Source organism: Hippoglossus hippoglossus, chromosome 19 (assembly GCF_009819705.1).
Source record: "Hippoglossus hippoglossus isolate fHipHip1 chromosome 19, fHipHip1.pri, whole genome shotgun sequence".
Taxonomy (NCBI): Eukaryota; Metazoa; Chordata; class Actinopteri; order Pleuronectiformes; family Pleuronectidae; genus Hippoglossus; species Hippoglossus hippoglossus.
In genome coordinates, this window is record NC_047169.1 from 8959224 (window position 1) to 8981028 (window position 21805).

General features: G+C 42.2%; 2 protein-coding genes across 3 annotated transcripts; one reads left to right on the forward strand and one right to left on the reverse strand.

Annotated features, from left to right (window-relative positions):
- Positions 1-3816: 3816 nt before the first annotated feature.
- hpdl (4-hydroxyphenylpyruvate dioxygenase-like) lies at positions 3817-6897 on the reverse strand. The gene is made up of 5 exons (XM_034571414.1): positions 6179-6897; positions 5375-5541; positions 5136-5287; positions 4388-4515; positions 3817-4288 (listed from the first exon to the last, which is right to left on the reverse strand). The coding sequence occupies exons 1-5, from the start codon at positions 6856-6858 to the stop codon at positions 4087-4089; spliced, it is 1329 nt and encodes a 442-aa protein (XP_034427305.1). The 5' UTR covers positions 6859-6897; the 3' UTR covers positions 3817-4086.
- Positions 6898-7850: 953 nt separating this feature from the next.
- On the forward strand, positions 7851-21313 carry zranb1a (zinc finger, RAN-binding domain containing 1a). 2 transcript variants are annotated; one of them, XM_034570504.1, is made up of 10 exons: positions 7851-8198; positions 8643-9496; positions 13425-13612; positions 14517-14670; positions 15402-15473; positions 16268-16466; positions 17286-17406; positions 18956-19085; positions 19930-20159; positions 20424-21313. In XM_034570504.1, the coding sequence occupies exons 2-10, from the start codon at positions 8665-8667 to the stop codon at positions 20637-20639; spliced, it is 2142 nt and encodes a 713-aa protein (XP_034426395.1). In that variant the 5' UTR covers positions 7851-8198; positions 8643-8664; the 3' UTR covers positions 20640-21313. The 2 variants fall into 2 exon arrangements, with proteins under 2 accessions (XP_034426395.1, XP_034426394.1); XM_034570503.1 differs by having other exon boundaries at positions 7869-8038.
- Positions 21314-21805: the final 492 nt, after the last annotated feature.

Here is a 21805-nt window from a genome sequence, read left to right on the forward strand (position 1 = left end):
AAACAAATACATTTACTTCTTTACTGCACTTACAAAAACTACTACTACTCCACAAGTACATTTATTTTCAGGTACTTTTCACTTTAAACCACAACTTGTATCCGTAAATATCTGTACTTTCTACTTCACTACATTTTTAGCATTCATTGCGTTGCATGTTTAGATTGTTTTTTATATTGTTCTTCAAATAGAAACAAAGTACATTTACTTCTTTACTGTACTTACTACTACTACTACTGGTAGTAGTTGTGACCAAAGCATTTCATTGCCAGCGACTGCTGAATATAATTGTTGTGCACATGATAAATAAAGTCTTGAATCTTGAATCTATTACTCCACTATATTTTTTACAAAGCATTCGGTACATGTTCACATGTTTTTTTATATTTTTAAGAGCTATCTAAAATATTTTAAAAGTATATTTACTTCTTTACAGGACCTAAGGACATTTTTCATGTGTCTATAGTATATTTTTTTATTTAAGTAGATTGTAACTGTAAGTTAAGTAGACATGTTCACAGTGTTTTTTTTATATTTTCAAAAGTTATCAGTAAATATTACTGTTAATTCCTATTACTGTTGTACTAGCTGGTGACGACACACTGAAAATAGAGACTCATGCAAATGAAAATGCAAGTAGCATCATCTGCAGCATTCTTGATATGACAGAGTCTGTATTATTATGAATCTGCTACTCTCGGCGAGTATACTTTTATTCTCAACACTTCAAATATTTTTAAAAGTAAGTACTTACTTTAATGTGGTACTCTAACTTTTACTAGAGTACATTTTTGTCTATTTATTCATACGATTGGGTCCTTCCTCCACCGCTGCACATTGCTACTTCCCCCCTCACAAAGTGAATTCCAGTATAATAAGCATTGATTCTACATAAATACACACATTACAAACAGATGTTCTCCTTCCAGGAAGAGAGTCATGGAGTTATCATAACTTACATCAGCATCCAGTTTGCTTTTATTCAACTTTCCAGGTTTGGTCGTCCACATCTTGTCCAGGGGTATCATATACTATATATGCACATAATATTAGTACCACTGAAACTGGTGGTTCCAGAAATCTTTACCTTTTCTGTCTTTATCTTGCAAACCTTCTTTTCCCTAAAGTCAAGGTTCACTTTCAATATAGCATTTTCATTTAATTTACTTAGCTTTTTTGTATTTAGCTTAATTGAGTTGTAAACTGTGTATATGGGAGCTCACATTGTTGACACACTCAGTTATGATGCTATATCTCAAACAAATCACATTTTATTTCTGGATATTTGGGAAAAAAAGATAAACACATAAATATATTTGTATGTTTAGATACTGTGTGCATTTGTGTTGTAACCCTTATAAATGTCAACTCACATGGTTGTACACTTTGTTATGATACTAAATAATAACCTTGATATAAGCAAATCACAGTTATTGAACATACTTCTGTATAATCGGACAAAAAAATTAAAACACATTCCTATCCCATAACACCAATATATGCGGTAAGCAGATTTATTTTGTGGGGGCCCGAAGTTAACACAGTGGGGCTCAGAGGGGTGGGTCGGGGGGAGCTGAGGGTCACCCCTGGCAGACACTATTGTTAATCAAGGAGTAACATCTGCTGTGTGCCACTAATCTCCCCCAGACTGTCAGACTGCCGTACTGTCTTCCTCGGTTTTAGACTGTCTGCCTTTTGTGTTAAAGGGCACCGAGGATTTGTCTCCTCAACTATGTGGGCTGCAGGCTGGGGGTGACAGGTTGTTTTTAAACCAAAAACCCCTTCAGCAGTCTGGATGGTGAATGATGTATTTCACAGCAAACTTTGCATTTTTTTGTTATTTGTTTGGGAAGGAGACGGTTCAGCAACTTTAGCAGTGTGTGCTGTGACTGTCAAAACCATAGGGGGCAGTATCCACCAATCACAGCTGCAAAAAGGCCACAAGATTGAACTTTAGTGTTACAGCTTCTTTAGTCACTTCTTCTTTTTCTTTTTTTCCATGTGACCGTAGCTACCATGTGGTTTACAGTGAATAGGAGGTGAGCTTCCAACTCCCAGTGCCGACACCCCATGCAGAATGCTGTATGCCATCTGTGTTTCTCAGCGGCTGCAGACAGATGGCTGGAGGACTCCTGTTACAGGAGCCATCCCCTCTCAACTTTAATCAACAGTTCATTCTCTCCCCATTAACTGTTTGCAGTCATCATTTTATGGAAATGCAATCGGTCCAGGTATTCTCCTATTTTATGTAATTATCTTTGAATCTATCTACATCCCCCAAGCGCAGCATTTATTATATTTTATCTGGCAACAACTAGTTCTCGTGACTTCCATATTATTATTATTTATTATTATTATTATTATTACTTAGTACTGTTTAATGTCTCTCTACTTTGAATTCCTTGTAAAAAACATGTTTATATGTTATTTTTCAAAGCTTTTACTGTTAATTCCATGTTCCTTAATCCGTGTGTGTTACCAATTAGGCATCTACAGGCTTGCTCCACACAAAATTTTATTGTACTTGCAGTGACAATAAAAATGTCTTGATGTCTCTGGACATAAATAACTTCTAAAGTGGAACAAAGACGACAGCTGTTTTATGTGTAGTGAGTTTGTTTGCCATTACGAGAATCAGAAACTGAGTCAACTCTAAAAGTTTCGGTTTGCCAATAAGTGTGTCACACTCGAGTGAAAGCAAAACACTGACACCATTTGTCAAAAGGCAGAAGTACACGTATTTACACATTGAACTTTTGAAGCTTGAGGTTGAGATAATTTTTCAGCTGTTAACTCGAGGATACTGTAACTGTAGTGGGGACATGAAAAGAGCATATGGCTTTCATGGAACGCCATCTAAATTTCACTGCTTCTCGTTCGCCCCACTAATCCTCGCCTATGTTTATAGCCCAGTTAATTGAACTGGCGCATCTCTGTGGGTTTGCAAGATCCCTTCGAAGAGGCTGTAAAAGCATGTTTTTGCCAAACGCTTGCACATCACTAAAACCTCAACAGCATCTGAAAGAGGTGCAGCTGTTCTTCCAGGAATGGTTCATGAGTGACTGTGTGAGCGAGTTATTGAGCAAGAAACGCAGCTTAGTTCAGAACAGTGGTTATAAATTGAATTACTAATATTAATAACTAGTTATCCAAGATTTGTCTACCATTTTCTATTTAAGTACTGTAGGAGTAAAACTCTGGACTGTAATGTGATAAAGTGGCTGTAAGTCTTTGCCTATATTCTTCTTTTTTGTAAATGAGTTATGGAAGTATTATATTACTACATACTTAGTACATCATTAGATTATTAATATTGATGCATCAACGTGTGAGCAGCTGTTCAGTGTTTTACCAGCTTGAGCTGGAGTTAACCATATCTACATTAGTTTAATTTACATTACAGCAGCAATTATGGAAGAAGTGTTAAGACCTTTTACTTAATTACAAGTGCTTTCAAAACCATTTGAAAATTCAACACATGAAGTAAAAGTATGTGAGTATTATCAAGTTAAGGTAAGTGAATGTGAAAAGTAAATATAAGTAATTATGGTGAAGATGTATGAAAAATATTGCCAGTGCAACACCACTGGGATGTTTACCTAAGATGAAGAATTCAAGAGCTCTTGTGCTAAAGTTTGACGTGCGCACACACACGCACACGCACACACACAACTTTGAGAACAGTAATTGAGTTTCACGCTCCACTGTGAGTTACAGATTTACTGAGGAACAGTTGCTCAGGAGTCGTCCGTTGCTTGGCTTTGACAGTGAAAACAAAGACATTGTTTTACTGCTTCATCAAGTGCATTTTGTTGTAATGTTTCAAGTATATTATGTTACATCAGTCATTGAACCAGTTTGTTCACAATGCTCTATAATATGTTCAGGCATGTTCACCACAGATATTAGCACAATAGCATTTCTTATTTGTTAGCAGTGCACAAAATTCATACTGAAATAGAGACAATGTCTCATTAAATATTTCACTTTTTACATCATTCCTTTCTCATATGTGATTTCATATTAACATATAAAACACATAAAAATAAAATAAAATAGCCTCAGTTAAAAAAACGTTTGCAGCGTCTAAGCCTGAGCGGTGTGAACCGTCTTCGGGGCTCCCTCTCCTTGACAATCCCCCCTCTCGTTCCCCATGTAGGCCTGCACCGACCTCCACAGCGCTCGGATGTTTCCCTCGCCAAAGCCCGTCGCCCCTCTTCGCTCGATCAGCTCGAGGAAGAAGGTGTCCTCTGCGAAGATGGGCTTGGTGAACACCTGGAGGAGGTATCTAGAGACAGACAGTGACAACATGGTGTTCAACAACTGGGGACTGAGTGATTAAGTGGCTGAAAAACACCAGTAATTTTTGCTCTTTATTGCCTCTTACCTTCTGTTTTCACTGGATGCTTTTAGTGATGAGTGATCCTTGTTCAGGTCTGTGTCCAGCAGAATACCATGTTGTGCCAGCATCTGGGGGTTGTGTCCTGCCTCCTCTATTTCCTGCTGTTTCCCCACCTGCCACAGCACAGAGCATCAGTAAAATATATGTAAATACACTGGAGAACATCATATGTTTGCAAATATGATCTGTGTCATAGAAAATGATCCAACTAATATAGCACTCAAAGGACTCCCTATAAATTAAGTCCAGCTGCACCAAATTTCACACACACTCATAGATATAATTTCCCTAAATGTTTTCATCAAGATCCGTTAATTATTCCTTTGGAAAATGGTAAAAATACTGAAAAACGTCCTTTCTCGCAACGTTAAAGAAAGTGATTTAAAATTCCTAGATTCGGCTCCTGAGCCCTGTAATCTTGTTCAAAAACAAACCAAGCAACAAACAAAGTCCTAGAAAAATGATGTTTATTTACTGTTATTAATAATTGCAAAGTTCTATCTGAGGTCTATTAAAGACTGAAATAAAAAGTCACTGCAAAGCCTGATGTCTTCTGATATTAAATATGTGTCGGACCAGTTGTTGCCAATTTGCTCTGTGATGTTGCTGCTGTCTGAAGACAACACGTATTCGGCTTGTATGCTTTTTACTAAAGGTTTATGTTCATCTTTTTCAACTTGCTGATTGAATTGTGGGTTATGTGTTGCATCAATCGATTCATGCTCAGACAGACCTCAGTGTAGTAGGCAGGAGGAGGGGAGAAAAACTGCACACCAGCTCCAGCCATTGCACGTGCTGTGGAAACAATGTCTTTTGTGTACAGCCCGATGTGCTGGATCCCTGGGGCCCCGTGCTGCTCCAAGAAGGTGTCGACCTGGTTCCTGCCTGAAATTAAAGCAAGCAGACGGTGTGAGATGAAGTGTGAACTCCTACACGATGGCTGAACTTAAATATCTTGACAGATGCTGTTACCTTGTTCGGGCAGTGATTCGGCTATGACAAACTTGCAGTCTGGTTCTTTTTTATCCACAGAGGGAAGAACGATGCCCGATTTGCTGCACTTCCAGTACTCCATGGCAGTGAGACGCAGACCGATGCCCTCCTGGTTTATGACAAAACCTTCGTCCACATCTTCTTCCCTGCCCGGAAAAACAAACAGACCAATATGTTGTATTATAAAATACAGAAAGTCCCCAAAACAACGTGATACAAGAGGGCAAATGTCCAGGGTCTTAATATGATTGACAACAAGTTGAACAAAACAGAGTGCGACTGCTGTAGTGCCGGTTTGCTCTCAAACTTGATTAGAAAAAGCAAAGTAATAAAAACTCAACTCAAAGTCAAAAAGCCCCTGAGGCACCTGAGGAGTGAATATTACGCAGGGGAGTAATAAGTGGTTAATTTCTCCATTTTGCAAATGAACAAACAAAAGGAAATGGTGTGCGGTGTCTCTCTTGTCCTGGTTAAAGATAAGATAAGATAAGATGAGATGAGATAAGATAAGATAAGATGAGATAAGATAAGATAAAACTTTATTGATCCACACACCGTGGGAATTCAGGTGTTTCAGCAGCAGGCAAGTCAGAAAGAAAGCTTTAGTTTTATATTGTATTTGAATGTTCTTATAGTGAGCTATTTCTACCTTGCTTTTATTTTAATTTGACTATTGCACTGCTGAGCTGACTGGCTTCTTCTTGCCCAACAACCATATGACGAATAAAACTTGAAACTAAACCCTGGAGAAAACAGTGATTAGCTCCAACAACCGTGACTCACCTGTCTATGAAAAACCTTTGGAAACCAAAGAGCTGCTCGTACCACCTCATGACCTGATGGGTCGTCTTCCTGGGACAGGCATAGGTGATGTGATCGAAGTGCGTGATTGGACAGGACGTGTCCTCGTCCTCCAGGCTGCTGTCCCTCTCGTGGACATCAAACCCAGGCAGGAAGGCCCCCTCGTACTTAGTCCTGTCAATGAGCGTGTGGCACACGTTCCCCACCACGGACTTCACCACGGAGTAGGTGACAGGACCCCCGTCATCCTGGACCGTGGTGGGCGGCACCAGGAAGCTGCAGCCCAGGCGGCGGAGGTGGATGAATGACCTCTCCACATCCTCCACCTCGAAGCACACGTTGCTCGCCGTGTCCACGGAGAAGTCGGGGCTCACGTCGTACAGACATCTCTCGGATGAGTCCTGGGTGCGATTCCCCACCTTCGCCCGCTGTGGACGGGGAGGGTGAGGCAGCTCTCCATTCACTTTCCCATCGCTCCGGTTTGCTCTCTCGTTCAGGAGGAAGACCGCCGCTCCCTTCCTGAACGCCAGCTGCCTGGACCCGCGGGTCAGTCTGCTGGCGAACAGACGGAACTTGAATTTGGACACGAGGTCGTTGGCTATTTTCTCCGCGTTAGAAACGTGGAGCGAAATGTGGTGTAACCGGCTCAAGTAGGCTGCCATGTTTGGATGTGACGTTTTGACAGGGGGCGCGTCCCATACTTATCGAGCAACGCCCCCCCCCAGCCACAATATGTAATAGTTATGATAATGATGAAGTGTACAGAAGTTTTCTTTACAACGTGCTTCACAAAAGAATAAAACAACACAAACATTGAAATAAAATCCAAATGATCCATATGAATGAATGTGTTTTAAAAAGATTTTATCTCTGTGTGGATTTTAATAATTTTTTTAGCTTGAATAGCAAAACCTAATCGATTTCTGTTTTAGATCCTATAAGTATATATTTTGGGGTTTATATGGGGATAAAAAAGTTCTCAAATGGTTCATGTTTTCCTTATTTTAGCCAAATTCTTTATTCATAAGGATACATTTTCTTTATTAAAAAACACCCATTTTCATATGCTACTTTAATGAAACCTTGCTTTACTAAGTTTTGAGATTATATCAAAAACAATCTCACTTAAAAACAATCTATTACACTTTTTTTTTCTCGATTTATTCTACTTACTTTAACTCAATGTATGTGTCGTTAATTCAGAAATACAAAACCGAAAATGATCTCGTTGATTCATAAAAACATGACATTCGAGTGAATGCAATACGCTTTACGTGCAACACAGTAGTTTACGTTAATTTGTTCTTTGCAACATTTCAATAAAGTTTTATTTCTAAACTGTAGTGACAACATTTCCCCCTGCAACCACCGGGCAACTTGGTGTTTCTGGAAAGCTCGGATATTTATAAACTGTGTCAACAAACGCCCGGAAATAGGACGTGTTCTTTCACAAGGTAACAACAAATCACGCTCCAGATTACAGACTAAGAAACGAGGAAGCCAAATCTCTTGAAATAGCAAAATTATTAGAGTAATACACGATCTTCCTGCCCCGTGAAAAGTTAAATCCCCTCGGAGTCGGTAACATTTCCGATGAGCCCTGAACGCCTCGCGGCACCGTCTCCCATCCAATCGGGTCGCGCGCTGGGCCAGATGATTGGTGACGGAGGCAGAAACGTTTATTTTGGCTCCGCTGCTCACTTGTCTCACTGTCGCCGCCATTAAAACAACACGGAGGCGATGGAAACCGCGGAGCGACGCGGATTTACGCCATGATCCCGGCAGCGCGGAGCCTTCGTCGAGCTGCGGGTCGTTCTGCGACAGCTTAACGCGGACGTGAAGGTAAAAATGTGAGGCAGCGACGGGGCCGAAAACACTCGGATTGGGAAGGTTTTGATAGAGCAGCAGCAGCAGGAGGAGGAGAAGGAGGAGGAGGAGGAGGAGGAGTGGGGTTTGTTGTGGTTTTCAACAACACTTGAGAACCGAGCGCCGCCGCGAAACGGTGAGAAATTTACGTGTTTCCTGCGAATATTCCTCTTAAACATTATGAGCTTGTACGTTTTTAGTGAAATGTCTGTTGACTGGTAAAAAAAAAACCGAGGGTTGCTGCTCTGTATGCTAGCTGGGTGGGTTAGCCTGCCAGCTAGCATGCTATCACTAAGGACAACAAGGTAACCCTAACCCGTTCATGTAAATTAAAGTCTGGCTGGAAGTTAATCACGTTCACACTGTGATCGATGATCGACAGCCAGCAGGCAACTTCACTGTCACACCGTTATCTCAGGCTGTAAATGTCATTGAAGATGCCAGATGTTAGTTTAAAAACTATTGGAAAACATGGAGCAACTCACGTATCTAAAACATTTGTTTATCATGTTTACTGATCTCCGAGAGGATTCACGGAACTTTGTTTATGACTCACATCTAACTGGATTTCCCTCCACAGTGGCCAACCAAAGTGATCCACAATGACGGAGCAGAAGGTAAAGTGGGCCTGTGACTACTGCACCTATGAGAACTGGCCGTCTGCAGTCAAGTGCACCATGTGCCGTGCGCACAGGTCGATGGGCCCCATCATCACAGAGGAACCTTATAAGAACAGTCCTGATCCAGATCCCTGTGTAGAGTGGAGCCCTCCCAGAACTGAGAGTGGCAGCAGCCTCCTCATCTGTCCCGACTCGAGTGCCAGGCCAAGGGTTAGGCCAGCCAGCATAGCTGAGATCGCTAGCAAGTGGTCCTGCCAGATGTGCACCTACCTGAACTGGCCCCGGGCAATCCGCTGCACACAGTGCCTGTGTCAGCGCCCGAGGACCAGCAGCCCCACCGAGTCCCCCCAGACTTCAGGCTCCAACGCAGGCTGCCGTCCTGGTCTCCACTCACCTGTGGACACCTGTGAGGAGTACAATGACAGAAACAGACTCAACACCCACCAGCAGCACTGGACATGCACAGCTTGCAATTACCAGAACTGGCCCCAAACTACAAAGTGCGTGGTGTGTAAGCACCCCAAGCCCAACAACCAGGAAGCCACAGGGCGGGCAGAGTCGGCAGATCCATCACCAGTGATCAATGAGCAGGATAGAGGTCGGTGGAGGGGCAGTTGCAGTGGAGGCCCGGGCCAAAGGAGGTCACCTCCAATGCCCAAGAGGGAAGACGATGTCAAAATGGACTTCCAGAGGATAGAGCTCGCAGCTGGAGCCATGAGCGGCAGAGAGGAGCAAGAGGTCGACTTCAAGAAGCTGAAGCAGATTAGAAACAGAATGCGGAAAACAGACTGGCTGTTCCTCAATGCATGTGCTGGTGAGTTTTTATGTTATTTTCATCTTCCTCCAACAAAGGCTGAAGTGAATAAATTAGTTGCAGATTATGATAATGTTTAAGCCCTTTTCATGGTCTTTGGTGGGTTGGACAAAACAAGCTATTTCAGCACATCCCCCTGAGAACTTGTTCACACATTTTGGCATTTTCTCCATGAAATCCTCCATCATTAAATGTGAAAGCTAATCAGCCGATTACTCAATATTGAAGATGATAAATGGACGTGGGTTTGATTTTTAAATTCTTGGCTTGTAGTCTTTCCTGTGCATCCCATAGTAGGGATGACAAAGGGTTTACAGGACTCGGATTATGTGTGAGAATACTTTGGCCGTCATATCCCTGTGCAGTTCCCCTGTGTAATCTAAACTGATACAAAGAATCCATACTCATGTTCCACTTTTTTCTGGTTATCCACTGTCACACCATCTTTTTATTTCCTCCCATGATGTCATGCTGCGTAATGACCGATCGAGTTGCTCCAGTCAGAGGAAACACTTTTATTGGTGTTGTCCCCAAGGCAAAACATTAACTCAGTTAGTTCCTGTTTAGGTCTACTTTGTTACAGAATACACAGGGCCTCACCTTACGCAGGCCATAGTGGTGTTTTATTAATGAGTGTCATGTCTCCTTGTTTAGATTGCAAATATTGAGGGCACAAGAGGAATTTAGCAAGAACTGGGCTTTGCCGAGAAGGGTTTAATTTCACATGGTGGTGCCCTCGGGTTGAAATGTTCCACTACAGCGAGATGATACTTAACGTCAACAAAGCATAAATTAATCGGAAAGGGGGGATAATGACAGTGTGTAGCGAAATAGCTGGTGGGAATTTGATCCAGCTCATCACCGAACCCCAGCGCTGCCCTTGCTGTGCCACTGAGAGTGTCTTTGAGAAACTGAGAGGGTGTGAGTGCCTCCCAGCCGGTGGGGATGAATGGGCCGTCTGGGCAGCACAGTTGAGAGTGGAGCCCGCAGACCAGAGGCTCTCCTGGCTCGTATTCAAAACACCCTGTAAACAGTGGTGCTTATGTGCAGAGCAGGGGCCCACAGCAGGCAAAACATAGCCTTGACAAGACATGGACACCAGTCAACAATAATGTAAAAAAGCATGAAAGCAGCACATGATCAATGACCTTTGTTCCGTTTGCCCTGTTTAGCTTGTTGTTGAAGAGCAGAAAACGTTAATGTTATGTCACTGTGGCACAGTTTGTTTTCTCATTTATGCCCCACATAGACCTTTAGACATTTCCAGGCGTTTTAACTATCTTTTGATTTCTGTCTCTGTGTTTATTGTCCCTGCCGTATCAGCTGGCTTCTTTCAGTTGTGTTGCCTGTGCTGCAGTACGGCTCTTCAAAGTGTTTGTGGATGGAGGAAGTGAGTCGTGCAGCATGTTATGACCAAGCTCAGCCCTTCCTCTGGTCCCACAACTTGATCTCACTTCGCTCGACTGTTTCCCCACATTTTTCTGCTGATGTTTTTTCAGCGCTCTGCGTTTTTTGCCAAAATCAAATGATCCCATTGATTCAACCTCCCCACTAAAGGAAGCACACTGTTTGCGCTGTATTGTTCTTTTGTTTTACTGAAATAAGCGACAAATTTTGATATTATAGATCATTTGTTTGAGTTTGCTCACGGGGATGTTTTGTACAGTTTAGTGTGATTTGTAAAAACATTTTGGAGGAACTCCGTTTACTTTAAGCAATGGAAAGGATCTTGTTGATGCAATGTCAATTATTTGATTGTTTAAAACAACACAATTGACTTGACTTGCCCAAGAGACATGTCAGACATGTCAGACATGTGATGTTAATTTTCCATAAGGGCCTCACAAGGCGTCTTTATTTCAGAATTGGTCACTCAAGATGTTCAGGATTCCTCGTTTTGGGCTGGTCAGGTCATTTTGGCACATTTTTTTTATAGTCTGAATCCAGCATAAGGTGTTGACAATTTTTATCAATATCATAAAGTACACATTATGTAGTATTCTCTACAGTGTACCCCTGTGACAGTTCATAAATGAGAAATCACTGTAAAAATATAAGCAGAGGCCAAGTCCTCAAAACATTCCTCTTGCACTAAGTCAGGGAACCTTAGGTGCTCTTGAAGATCAAAATACTGGGCAAGAAATGTATTTGTGAATTGAAATGAGTTAATCAAAAAGCATTACTTCCTATTTCAAGTTCAAAAACTCAGCAAAGGCACAGGTCAATATTTACTGCCTTATTGTTGTTGGCATCTATTGTCCTATTTTCTTCTATTAGATTGGACTGTATAGAGGTCGAGTGGGAAGAGAAGAGAGCGGGTGGGGTATTGCATGCAACTCAGGTTTTTGGAAATGAAGCATAGGCATTGCCGTTATGTGGCATGCATCTAAACTATTAGGATGTCATGATGCCTCTGCCATTTCTGTTTAGCATCTCTATTTTACGAGGAGTGAGCTATCGCTATTTCTCAGGCCAGCTAGCTACTATGGTAACAAACACACCAGATCAGCAACTGAAAGAATGTTATAAATTTCACCAATGTGTTTTGGCAAAGGACTTCACGGAAGTACACTTGTGTAACCTTAATGGTTTCATAGCGGGAATGCTCTGCATATGTGGAGTGGAATCAGGACACAGGTTTCCATCTTGGTTTTACCATGGCAACTCTGACTTAAACCAAAAGTTTATTTAAGGTGTCCAGCATGCCACTAACTGTAAATCATTTGCTAAATCATTGGGCATCTAGTTACGGATCTGTGTTTGCAAAACATCATCCGGCATGTGTAAAAGGAGACCTGACATTCTTGGCACGTTGAAATGTGGGTTCTCCTAAGGTAACTGTCCTCTGCCCGTGAACCTCCTCACATAAGGTTATGTGTTCAATTTCACCAGAGCTTCGGTGTTCACCGTGCTACCTAGCTGCCACTCATTTCACCCGTAACAGATGTTGAGACTACTAGGGCCAGAAGAGCGGGGGAGGACGCTAATCTGCACAGACTGTCCTCTGTCTGACACAGCTCTCTGATAGCTCTGCATTATAAGCTACACTGCTCTGACTGTTCTGCTCTGTAAGCGCCTGACAGTGTGATAACTGTTCTCACACTGGGTTAGCTAGTGGCTACATCTAGAGGTCATCTGAACTGTGGCTTGCTCGAGCTGGCTGTTACATCTTGCGAGCAAGGACGTGGAGTTGGAGCCGCTCCAAAAGACAAGACTAATCCCTTTACAAAGCAAAGGCCTGGTTTAAAAGGATTCCCATGTTTTTCTGTATGGATTAATTTTCTTTACAGATGTGTTTGAACGGGAAACGCTACTGTTTGGCATCATAGACTCGCATACACTCAATCACCAGCAGATGTACAGTTTAATACAACAACCCTGCAATAAAATCCACCCACGTAAAGTTTATGATATTTACACAGGTGTTTATTTAATGTTATGGTCTATTCAGAGTTTGTTTTTTCTCATTCTTTTGAATTTATTCCTGTATACTGTGACATGTCTTTAGTAGTTAGTTACCTCTTATTGATATGAATCTAATAAGCTGAGTGAAAATGCCTTGTGGTGACAGCAGGCGTTTATGTACAAGCTTGTTGTTGTGACAGCGGTTGAGCATGAATTTATTTTTCTTTTTTCTGAGCAGCACTTGTCCCTTCTTCCGTAAACATGAATTGTAAACACTATATTTGTGGGTCACCTCCACCTGTGTGCATAAGTTCCTGGTAAAAGCAACTGCACCAGTATGTTAAAGGTTCAGTGTGTAAGATTTAGGTGAAATAAATCTATTGGCTGAAATTTGCTGCAACATGCAACTCCAACATTAGACGTCACTTAATTCTACACACTGAACCTTTTAGTCCCTGTTCCATTTTTTTATTAAATTCCTGTGTTTCCTATTGTCTGACCTTCCTTCCTCCGTCTTCTTCAGGCGTCGTGGAGGGAGACCTGGCAGCGGTAGAAGCCTACAAGTCGTCCACAGGCGACATCGCCCGACAGCTCACCGCCGACGAGGTGCAGCTCCTCAACCGGTCCTCAGCATTTGACGTAGGCTTCACCCTGGTCCATTTGGCTATTCGTTTCCAGAGGCAGGACATGTTAGCCATCCTGCTAACGGAGGTAAGAACGGGCATCGATTTTTGTCTTTGCTACCCTGCTTAAATGAAAGCTGTGCCAATATGCTGACCCTAAATTCACTATGAGTTTATGTAACATGTTGTCCCTAGATTAAAGCCTTTCTAGTACACACAGAATATACCAAGCAGGAAAATCAATAGTTGAGTCCGATTTGTAAATTTCCCTTTAAGCCTCTTATGATAATTATACCGTTCTATACCAAAGAATAGCTAACGTCCAGTAATCTTGTGATTCCCTTTATCAGACTGAATTATAAAAAGTCTTAATTAAGTTTGTCATTTACACAAAAAGGCAAAGTGCTTCTGTAGTTTTGATGCTGTTCTGGACTTCAACTCATCAACCACATCACAGTCTATAATTGTTCTGTGCCAGAGTAGGCGATATATAGCAGATGTCCGTAATGCCTATAATTACAGTGGAAGTGCACTTTGAGGATTAGGTAGCGGATTAGCCTGGCATGCAGACCCGTCACTGGCTCCTAATGGACGTGATGCCACAGAGCTGATGTGGTTTGCAAGGAGGGCAAGCAACGATTAGGAGTGTCACAGAGGCCTGCACTGGGAAATGAGTCGCTTAGGTTGTAAGAGGAAAATGTCCTCTTCACTATGAATTGCAGAATTTGTCCTTTTTAATATACCAAATGCATGCAATCTTGCGTATAAATTGTAATAGTGGGTGAAAATTTGATATATTTCCTTGATGCTGACCTGGCGTCATGTCAAGAAACAGTTCATTTACGTTGTGTGGAAATGCAGACAGATGATCTGGGTGCATAACATTTAAATAGAAACAAATAAAACTATTTTCTTATACAGTGGAAATGAATAAATACAAGTTAAGTGTATTTACCTCTGACTTTCACTGACTCGGTGTGTTTGTTTTTAAGGTGAACCAGCAGGCTGCCAAGTGCATCCCCTCCATGGTGTGTCCCGAGCTGACGGAGCAGATCCGCAGGGAAATTGCAGCGTCACTACATCAACGCAAAGGAGACTTCGCCTGTTACTTCCTCACCGACCCGGTCACCTTCACCCTCCCTGCAGGTACCCGTCACATCTCTGTCACACGCTTAGTGGATAACTTGTATATTAATATTAAACTGTGAGATATTTTTATGCTTTTATTTCACACTCATTTCAAGAGTTTCCCTCTAGTGTTCAGAATTTCGGTTCATGAGTGTTTATCCCCCTCCTCACTGGAGAATTGGAAGAATAAGGTCCAGCCTTGTTACTCTGAGAAACAGCAGTTCACTGTCTCGTCCTTGTGGTGTCATGTCTTCACTGAAATGACATGCACTTTGCTTTTCAGAACCACCATTTCTTTTGTGATTTAGAGCTTCCATCGCCGCTGGGGTGAAAGATTATGCAGGCTTCACTGATAGATATGATTTTTTTTTTCCTCCCCTTTTTCTTTTTTTGTATGTCAAGTATTTCTTTGCAGACTGAATTTGGCCCGGGGCCAGCTGCAAGGCGTTCTCCCTCCATTTCTGTCTCTCTCTTTCAGACAAAGCCAGTGCCATTCACTATTGAGCCAGAGAATAGCCACCAGTGTTCTGGCTTCGGGTGCGCACAGTTCAATACACACATAGAAGCACAACATGCTGTACAGAGCTTGTCTTTACAGTGTGCTATTGACAAAATGTCAGCCAGTGAAAGTAATTGCAAAGAACATCCCCTCTGTGTGTCATTACTGTAGCATTTCTCTTGCCCCTGGTGCAGGTTTCCTTTAGGTTATAATGAGCATGAATACATATCGTTCTCATCTGTCCTTGCAGATATAGAGGACCTGCCGCCTGCTGTCCAAGAGAAGCTGTTTGATGAGGTGTTGGATCGGGATGTACAGAAAGGTACCCGAGTGTTCATATCTGTTATCTGCATGCGTGTGTATCACTCGTGTTCAGACATGGCAGGTTTTGGATGCCCGTGATTCATGATCCGCTCTTTTAAGGGATGTCTGAAAACCAACATCTGCTCTTCAACTCTTCTTTCCGTCATAAGCTCACCAGCACCTGCTTCATCTTCTGTCCCCTTTCTTATATTGACCTCATTGTTTTTACACACACACACACACACACACACACACACACACACACACACACACACACACACACACACACACACACACACACACACACTGTGTGTAAATCCTTATGAATATATCTGTGTGTTTATGTGTTGTACTGAAGATACTAGGGGAATCCTGTGACCTATTTAAGCCTCTATGAACTAGGTTACTGAGGAGTGGTGTGCTGGGCTTTTTGCATAGAAAGTGACTGACGAATTGGTAAAGGTGTGCTTCATACTATTTCAGCAGGAAAGAAAAATGCTGAGCAGCAGGTTTCGCAATGCTCATTTTGTCCCTATAACAATAAGCTGCAGCAGTTGCACATCTTAAACCTTCAACTCAGCATCTCTGTTCCTGTGCATTTTTGTGAATACATTAAGAACCATCCACTTTGCACTTGTTTTTGAATCCCCATTTTAGCTCTGGTTCTTCTAAAAAGTTAAACTATACTTCCCTGCTGCTTTTCCTGCAGAGTTTGACAAACAAAAGGGTTTGAACGTGGCCTAATGGAAGCTGACCTCTATGTAGTGCTCTTACCCCACATCAATCCATTCTGTCTTGTCTCTCTGTGTATAGAGTTGGAAGAGGAATCTCCTGTCATCAACTGGTCTTTGGAGCTGGGCACGCGCCTGGACAGTCGCCTGTATGCCTTATGGAACCGTACGGCCGGAGACTGTCTGTTGGACTCTGTTCTGCAGGCCACCTGGGGCATCTACGACAAGGACTCCATCCTCCGCAAGACCCTCCACGACAGCCTGCACGACTGCTCCCACTGGTGAGACATCAAATCCAGAAAACCTTACTCCTTTTTTAAAGCATTATTTAAAGACATTTAGCCCAGTATATTCTGAATGAAATGACTTTTATTATTATGAATTATGTCCTTGAACATTAAACTTGACTCCAGAAACTCACTATTTCCTTGTTTGCTACTGCATACTCAACTAGAGCAGAGTGCTCAGCATAAAAAAACAAAGTGTGTGAAGATCTACCTTGTTGCTTTTAAATAAATAAAGCTTGACTGAGGCTAAATTGGAATTTGCACTTGGCTCCAAACAAGATTTGACGCCCTAGAAAATGGCTTCCGTAAAGATGTACATTCGTTTAATACAAATTAATAGTGATAGGAGTTTGGAATTTGTGCAAAGTTTAAGCTGCTGCGGTTCACTGCTTGTCTGCTGCCTGTGCACAACAGTGCAGTCATGTCCTGATGTCGGTTTTGATGGTTGATTTGCAGAAGCATTTTCTCATATTTGCATAACTTCTCTCACACATTCAAATACAGGTTTGATAACTTTGTAAAGGGATGATTTGAAAGAGATGTTCTTCTTTCAGTGTGCATTGCACTCGATTTTGATCAAAATGCATTACTAATGTTTTTTTTACTTAAAGGTGTTTAGAAAGTCATTTTTTATAATTTTTTATTTCTCCATTTAACTTCTTTTGGTCTTGGAAAAAAAATAAGAGCTTACAATTCACTGTAGAAGGACAAATAACCTTCTGTTTATTACAAGTGCTATAAAAGCAGGATAACATTAGTCCAAAAACACATTGAAACTAATTTAGAAACTGATCTAACGTGTAACCATTATAGGTTTTACACACGCTGGAAGGAGTGGGAGTCGTGGTACTCGCAGAGCTTTGGTCTGCATTTCTCCCTGAGAGAGGAACAGTGGCAGGAGGATTGGGCGTTCATCCTGTCTTTGGCCAGCCAGGTAATTATGAGATTCCTCCCGGTTTACTCACTTCCTTCCATTTTAGTTCACTATCAATGGAAGACAGAAAATGGCTCTGTAAATAGAGATATGAAGGAATAGGAGTTGGAAATTTTGACTGACTTGTTTTAGAAAATCATTAAACTGCCTGGTCCACATTTAGAAATACTGGAACTTCACTTACTTATTTTGGCAACCAAAACCACCCTTTGGACTGTGTAAACAAGCAGAGTTATTGATATTTACACTGTTAATCTCAACAAAACATGGTGCGGCTTATTCTGCCCCAATACACAAGTTTATATTGAGATTATAACAGTTTTTTCCCCCTTTTTTATTCAGTCTTTCCTTATAAACTTCCATTGTTTACATTGGTCAGTAGAGTAATGAAATGGCTCCACTGCACATTTGCATTGCATCATGTGCTACTACAGCAGGAGATGCAAATAAAACAGGAACGTTGAAAACAATCCATTGAGTGATTTTTATAAACTCCCCCAGCTCGCCTTTAGCCTGCGATAAATTCATGGTTGCTGTTTTTGATTTCAAGGTTTTTATCTTTTCATCGTGTGTTTCACTGAGATTTGCAAGAGCCACAATCTTGTATCGGCTGTTGTAGAATGTCATTAAAAGGTCAGAGCTTCAGAGTCTTTCATGTGGACTCATCTCTGCACTCAGCAGTTGTTCATCCGCCTTTTACATGAATCCAATCTGACTTGGAACACTTAACATTCAAGACAAAGAGGGAGAGATGTATTTGAATTGTTGGATCTAGATACACATGTCAACAGATACTGTTACTTCCCTCTGTGGGTAAAAGTTGTAACTGCACTGATCCTCCACTGTCAGCAGGCTCACGCACTTAGACCTGCAAAAAAAAAAGGTAGTAGCAATTCAACACTTAGTATTCATCCACACTGTCTTATTATTAAGACCTTTGGAGAGTTGCTCGTCAACTCAAAGTGAACGGCAGTGACGTGAATGAGAGACGCAGTGCAAGTTGGGCCGTGCATGAATGACAGGGAGGATATGAGCAATTATTCTAGATTGACAGCTCACCTGCTCGGCTGGTCCGCCTGCTGCAGCAGCGCTCCTTCCCAACATGTGACCTTGGGATTACAAGCATTTATCTCAGAGAGCCACTCCACGCGGCTGCATAAACAAACAGCAAAAGCTGCCGTGCACCTCATCTGAGGCTTTGACAGTGACGGAGAGGATCAGCTTCTACAGATACACACACACACACACACACACACCATTCCTTCAAAATGACATCGTATCCGCATTATTTTTAAAAGCACTTATGTAATCTGCTTTCTGCTTATGTAGATAGTACAAGTGAGAGATGAGAAGGAGAGTGAGGGATGAGAAGGAGAGTGAGGGTGGCGAGTCCCCAGAGCTGCAGCGTTGCAGGTTGTTAGTGTACTGGACACTGTTTTGCAATATGATCACAGAGCTTGGCAGCCTCACACCTCTCCACTATTTTTAGTTGCATTGATATTGAATGTAATTTTTTTTTGTTTTGGTTTCTCTTTTCCCCTCCACGTAGCCCGGGGCCAGCCTGGAGCAGACCCACATTTTTGTTCTTGCGCACATTCTTCGCAGACCCATCATAGTCTACGGAGTGAAATACTACAAAAGTTTCCGTGGGGAAACGTTAGGATACACTCGTTTTCAAGGTAAGGCGGCAACGGCACTTTATTCATGAGTGACTGTTCTACAAATATTTGACTGATTCTATGAAGCACAGGTTCAACAAAACTACAGAGAGACCCGTCTTTTGGCTTGTAAGCCGTTTTACCTGCTGTTCACAAATCTCCAGAGGAGCCGTTTCATTGGAGCCACTTTCTTCTAAAGAAATAGATCCTATTAAAAAATTTGTTAACAAGTAGTTTTTTTTTTGGTTGTTGCTAGACTGCAAATTAAATTCCAATTAAACTTCTGTATAGGAGAGGAGGCAGATTTCTCCTCAAAACAACTTAGATTTATTTTGTATTTACTTTTTGTTATTTAGGATGCACTGACCCTTGAATTTGCTTGGGTTCACATAGTGTACTAACTATGTATTTCAAAAAGGGATTATTTTATAATTTCATCCTGAGCTACTTTTGCTCGGAGCCTCTTTTATAACTCGGTTTGGCAACAGGGCAAAGCAGGCAATTGGCCGGGGCCCCAGAGAATGGCAGATTATGTTAGACCCCTGAAATTCTGCGATCATTTATGCACAGGAGACCGCAAAGACACCATGGTTGAAAACCTCCTGTCACTCTTTCTCTCCTGAAGGAGCCGGGCACCACAGAGATGCTCTCTGCTCACAATGACCCAGTTGTCTCCAGTGAAATGCAGCCACATCTGATGTCAGGTCAGATCTGTGATGGTGCTCGGCCCTGACTGACATCCACACTCAGTGTCATTTGAGCGTGCAGCTGCAGAGCCTGTTCCTTCCAGGTGGCTCCAGTGTCGTACGGTATCTCCCAGCTGCCCTGACTTGCTCTGTGTGTGTGTCTGTTTGTGTGTGTTCAGGTGTGTACCTGCCTCTGTTATGGGAGCAAAGTTTCTGCTGGAAGAGCCCCATCGCCCTGGGCTACACGCGGGGCCACTTCTCGGCCCTGGTGGCCATGGAGAACGATGGCTACGACAATCGCGGTGCGGGCGCCAACCTCAATACTGACGATGATGTCACTGTCACTTTCTTGCCACTGGTGGACAGCGAGAGGAAGCTGCTGCACATTCACTTCCTGTCCGCACAAGAGGTACGTTCTGATACCGCGATGAAAATGTTGATTTGTGTTTCTTATTTTCAAGGAATTTATCTGTTTATCTTGATATTTGATTTAAAAGAAGGTGACATTTTCATTTCTTATGATTTCTATTGGGGAAATGTTTTAGAACTTGTTTGCTAAAAGGGTCAAATATGCTTCCTTAAAAGAAAATGGAGGTAAAATGTGTGTGTGATGCACAACTGGGGTCACTAGAGGTTTCACATCTTAAACGTGTCCCGTGTCTTTGCGACTCAGATGGGCAACGAGGAGCAGCAGGAGAAGCTGCTGAGGGAATGGCTGGACTGCTGCGTGACAGAAGGAGGAATGCTGGCAGCCATGCAGAAGAGCTCCCGTCGCCGCAACCACCCCCTGGTCACCCAGATGGTGGAGAAGTGGTTGGACAGATACCGCCAGATCCGCCCCTGTGCCTCTCTCTCCGACGGCGAGGAGGAGGAGGATGAAGACGAGTGAGTGAGGGGGAGGTAAAGAAGAAACTGCAAACTCTTGAGACTGGACACTAGGCTCTGGGAGATTATGTCTTCAATTTTTTTTTTTTTTCTTTGTTTCCTTTCCGTCTCCCAAATGTAAATCTCTGAGACTTGTAATAATGCATGAATTCTCTGAGCTCTGTGGTAGGAACCTAAAAGAAGAAGAAGAAGATACCAGCACCAACAAACAGAATCCTGATTACTGCTCCTTTAAAAGCACATCAAGTCCACTTAGTTTGCCTTCTGTACTCCGACTTCTCCTAATTTGTAAAATCAAAGTGATCATCTCGACCTGCGAGAAACGCTAAGACCTATAGGAACATATAGCATATTTAAGGAAATCCCGAAGCTGCACTAGATTATGAAATTTCATTTACAGAATTGCCTGAGAGAAATTTTTTGCTTTAAACTGAGAGGATGCTGATTCTTGTGTGTATGTAAAAGTTTTTTGTTTTCTTTTTCCCTGATCGCTAAACCCCCCCCACCCCCATGTCGGATTTATTTATTTGTTTAGGAGAGTTTAGCGCGGTGATACCTCTTGTTCTGCCCCGTTTTATCTGTGTTCCGTTTGATTCATTCAGTCTTGAAGTATTTTATTTTTGCACAGATGAAACCTACATTCTGTGAGGGGGGGGGAGGGAAGGGGGGACAATGACGTACAAGGTTTACTGACATTTTTACGTGTGACTTCATAGCTCCTGTTCTTGTTTGAGTGGGTGGTGGTGACGCTGGGGGGGAGAAGAGAAAAACCAAACACTCTGCCTCTTTCTGTGGAGTGCATTATTAAATTTGACTCACTTGCATCCTCGCTGTTGTCTTTTGCATTTGTTACCTTCACCAAAGACGTTCTTCATTTCTGTCTGTTTGTCTTTTAGCTGAATTATGCAAAACTACTGTCCTGGATTTATTGAAACTCGGTGGGATACGGGCCAAAGAAGAACTCATTAACCTCTGGAGCAGATTTGATTAAGGGGACAGATCTGGATTTGTTTTTCTCAATTTTTTAACATTGTGATTTTTCTTTTAGGCACATTAAGACAAATGATATGAGTGTGTGCAATTCAGTGCAGCTTGATTTAATTTAAGGGGACAGTTTGGCATTGTCGGAGTTTAAAATCTCATTATAGTGATGTTTGGAAGAGACAGACT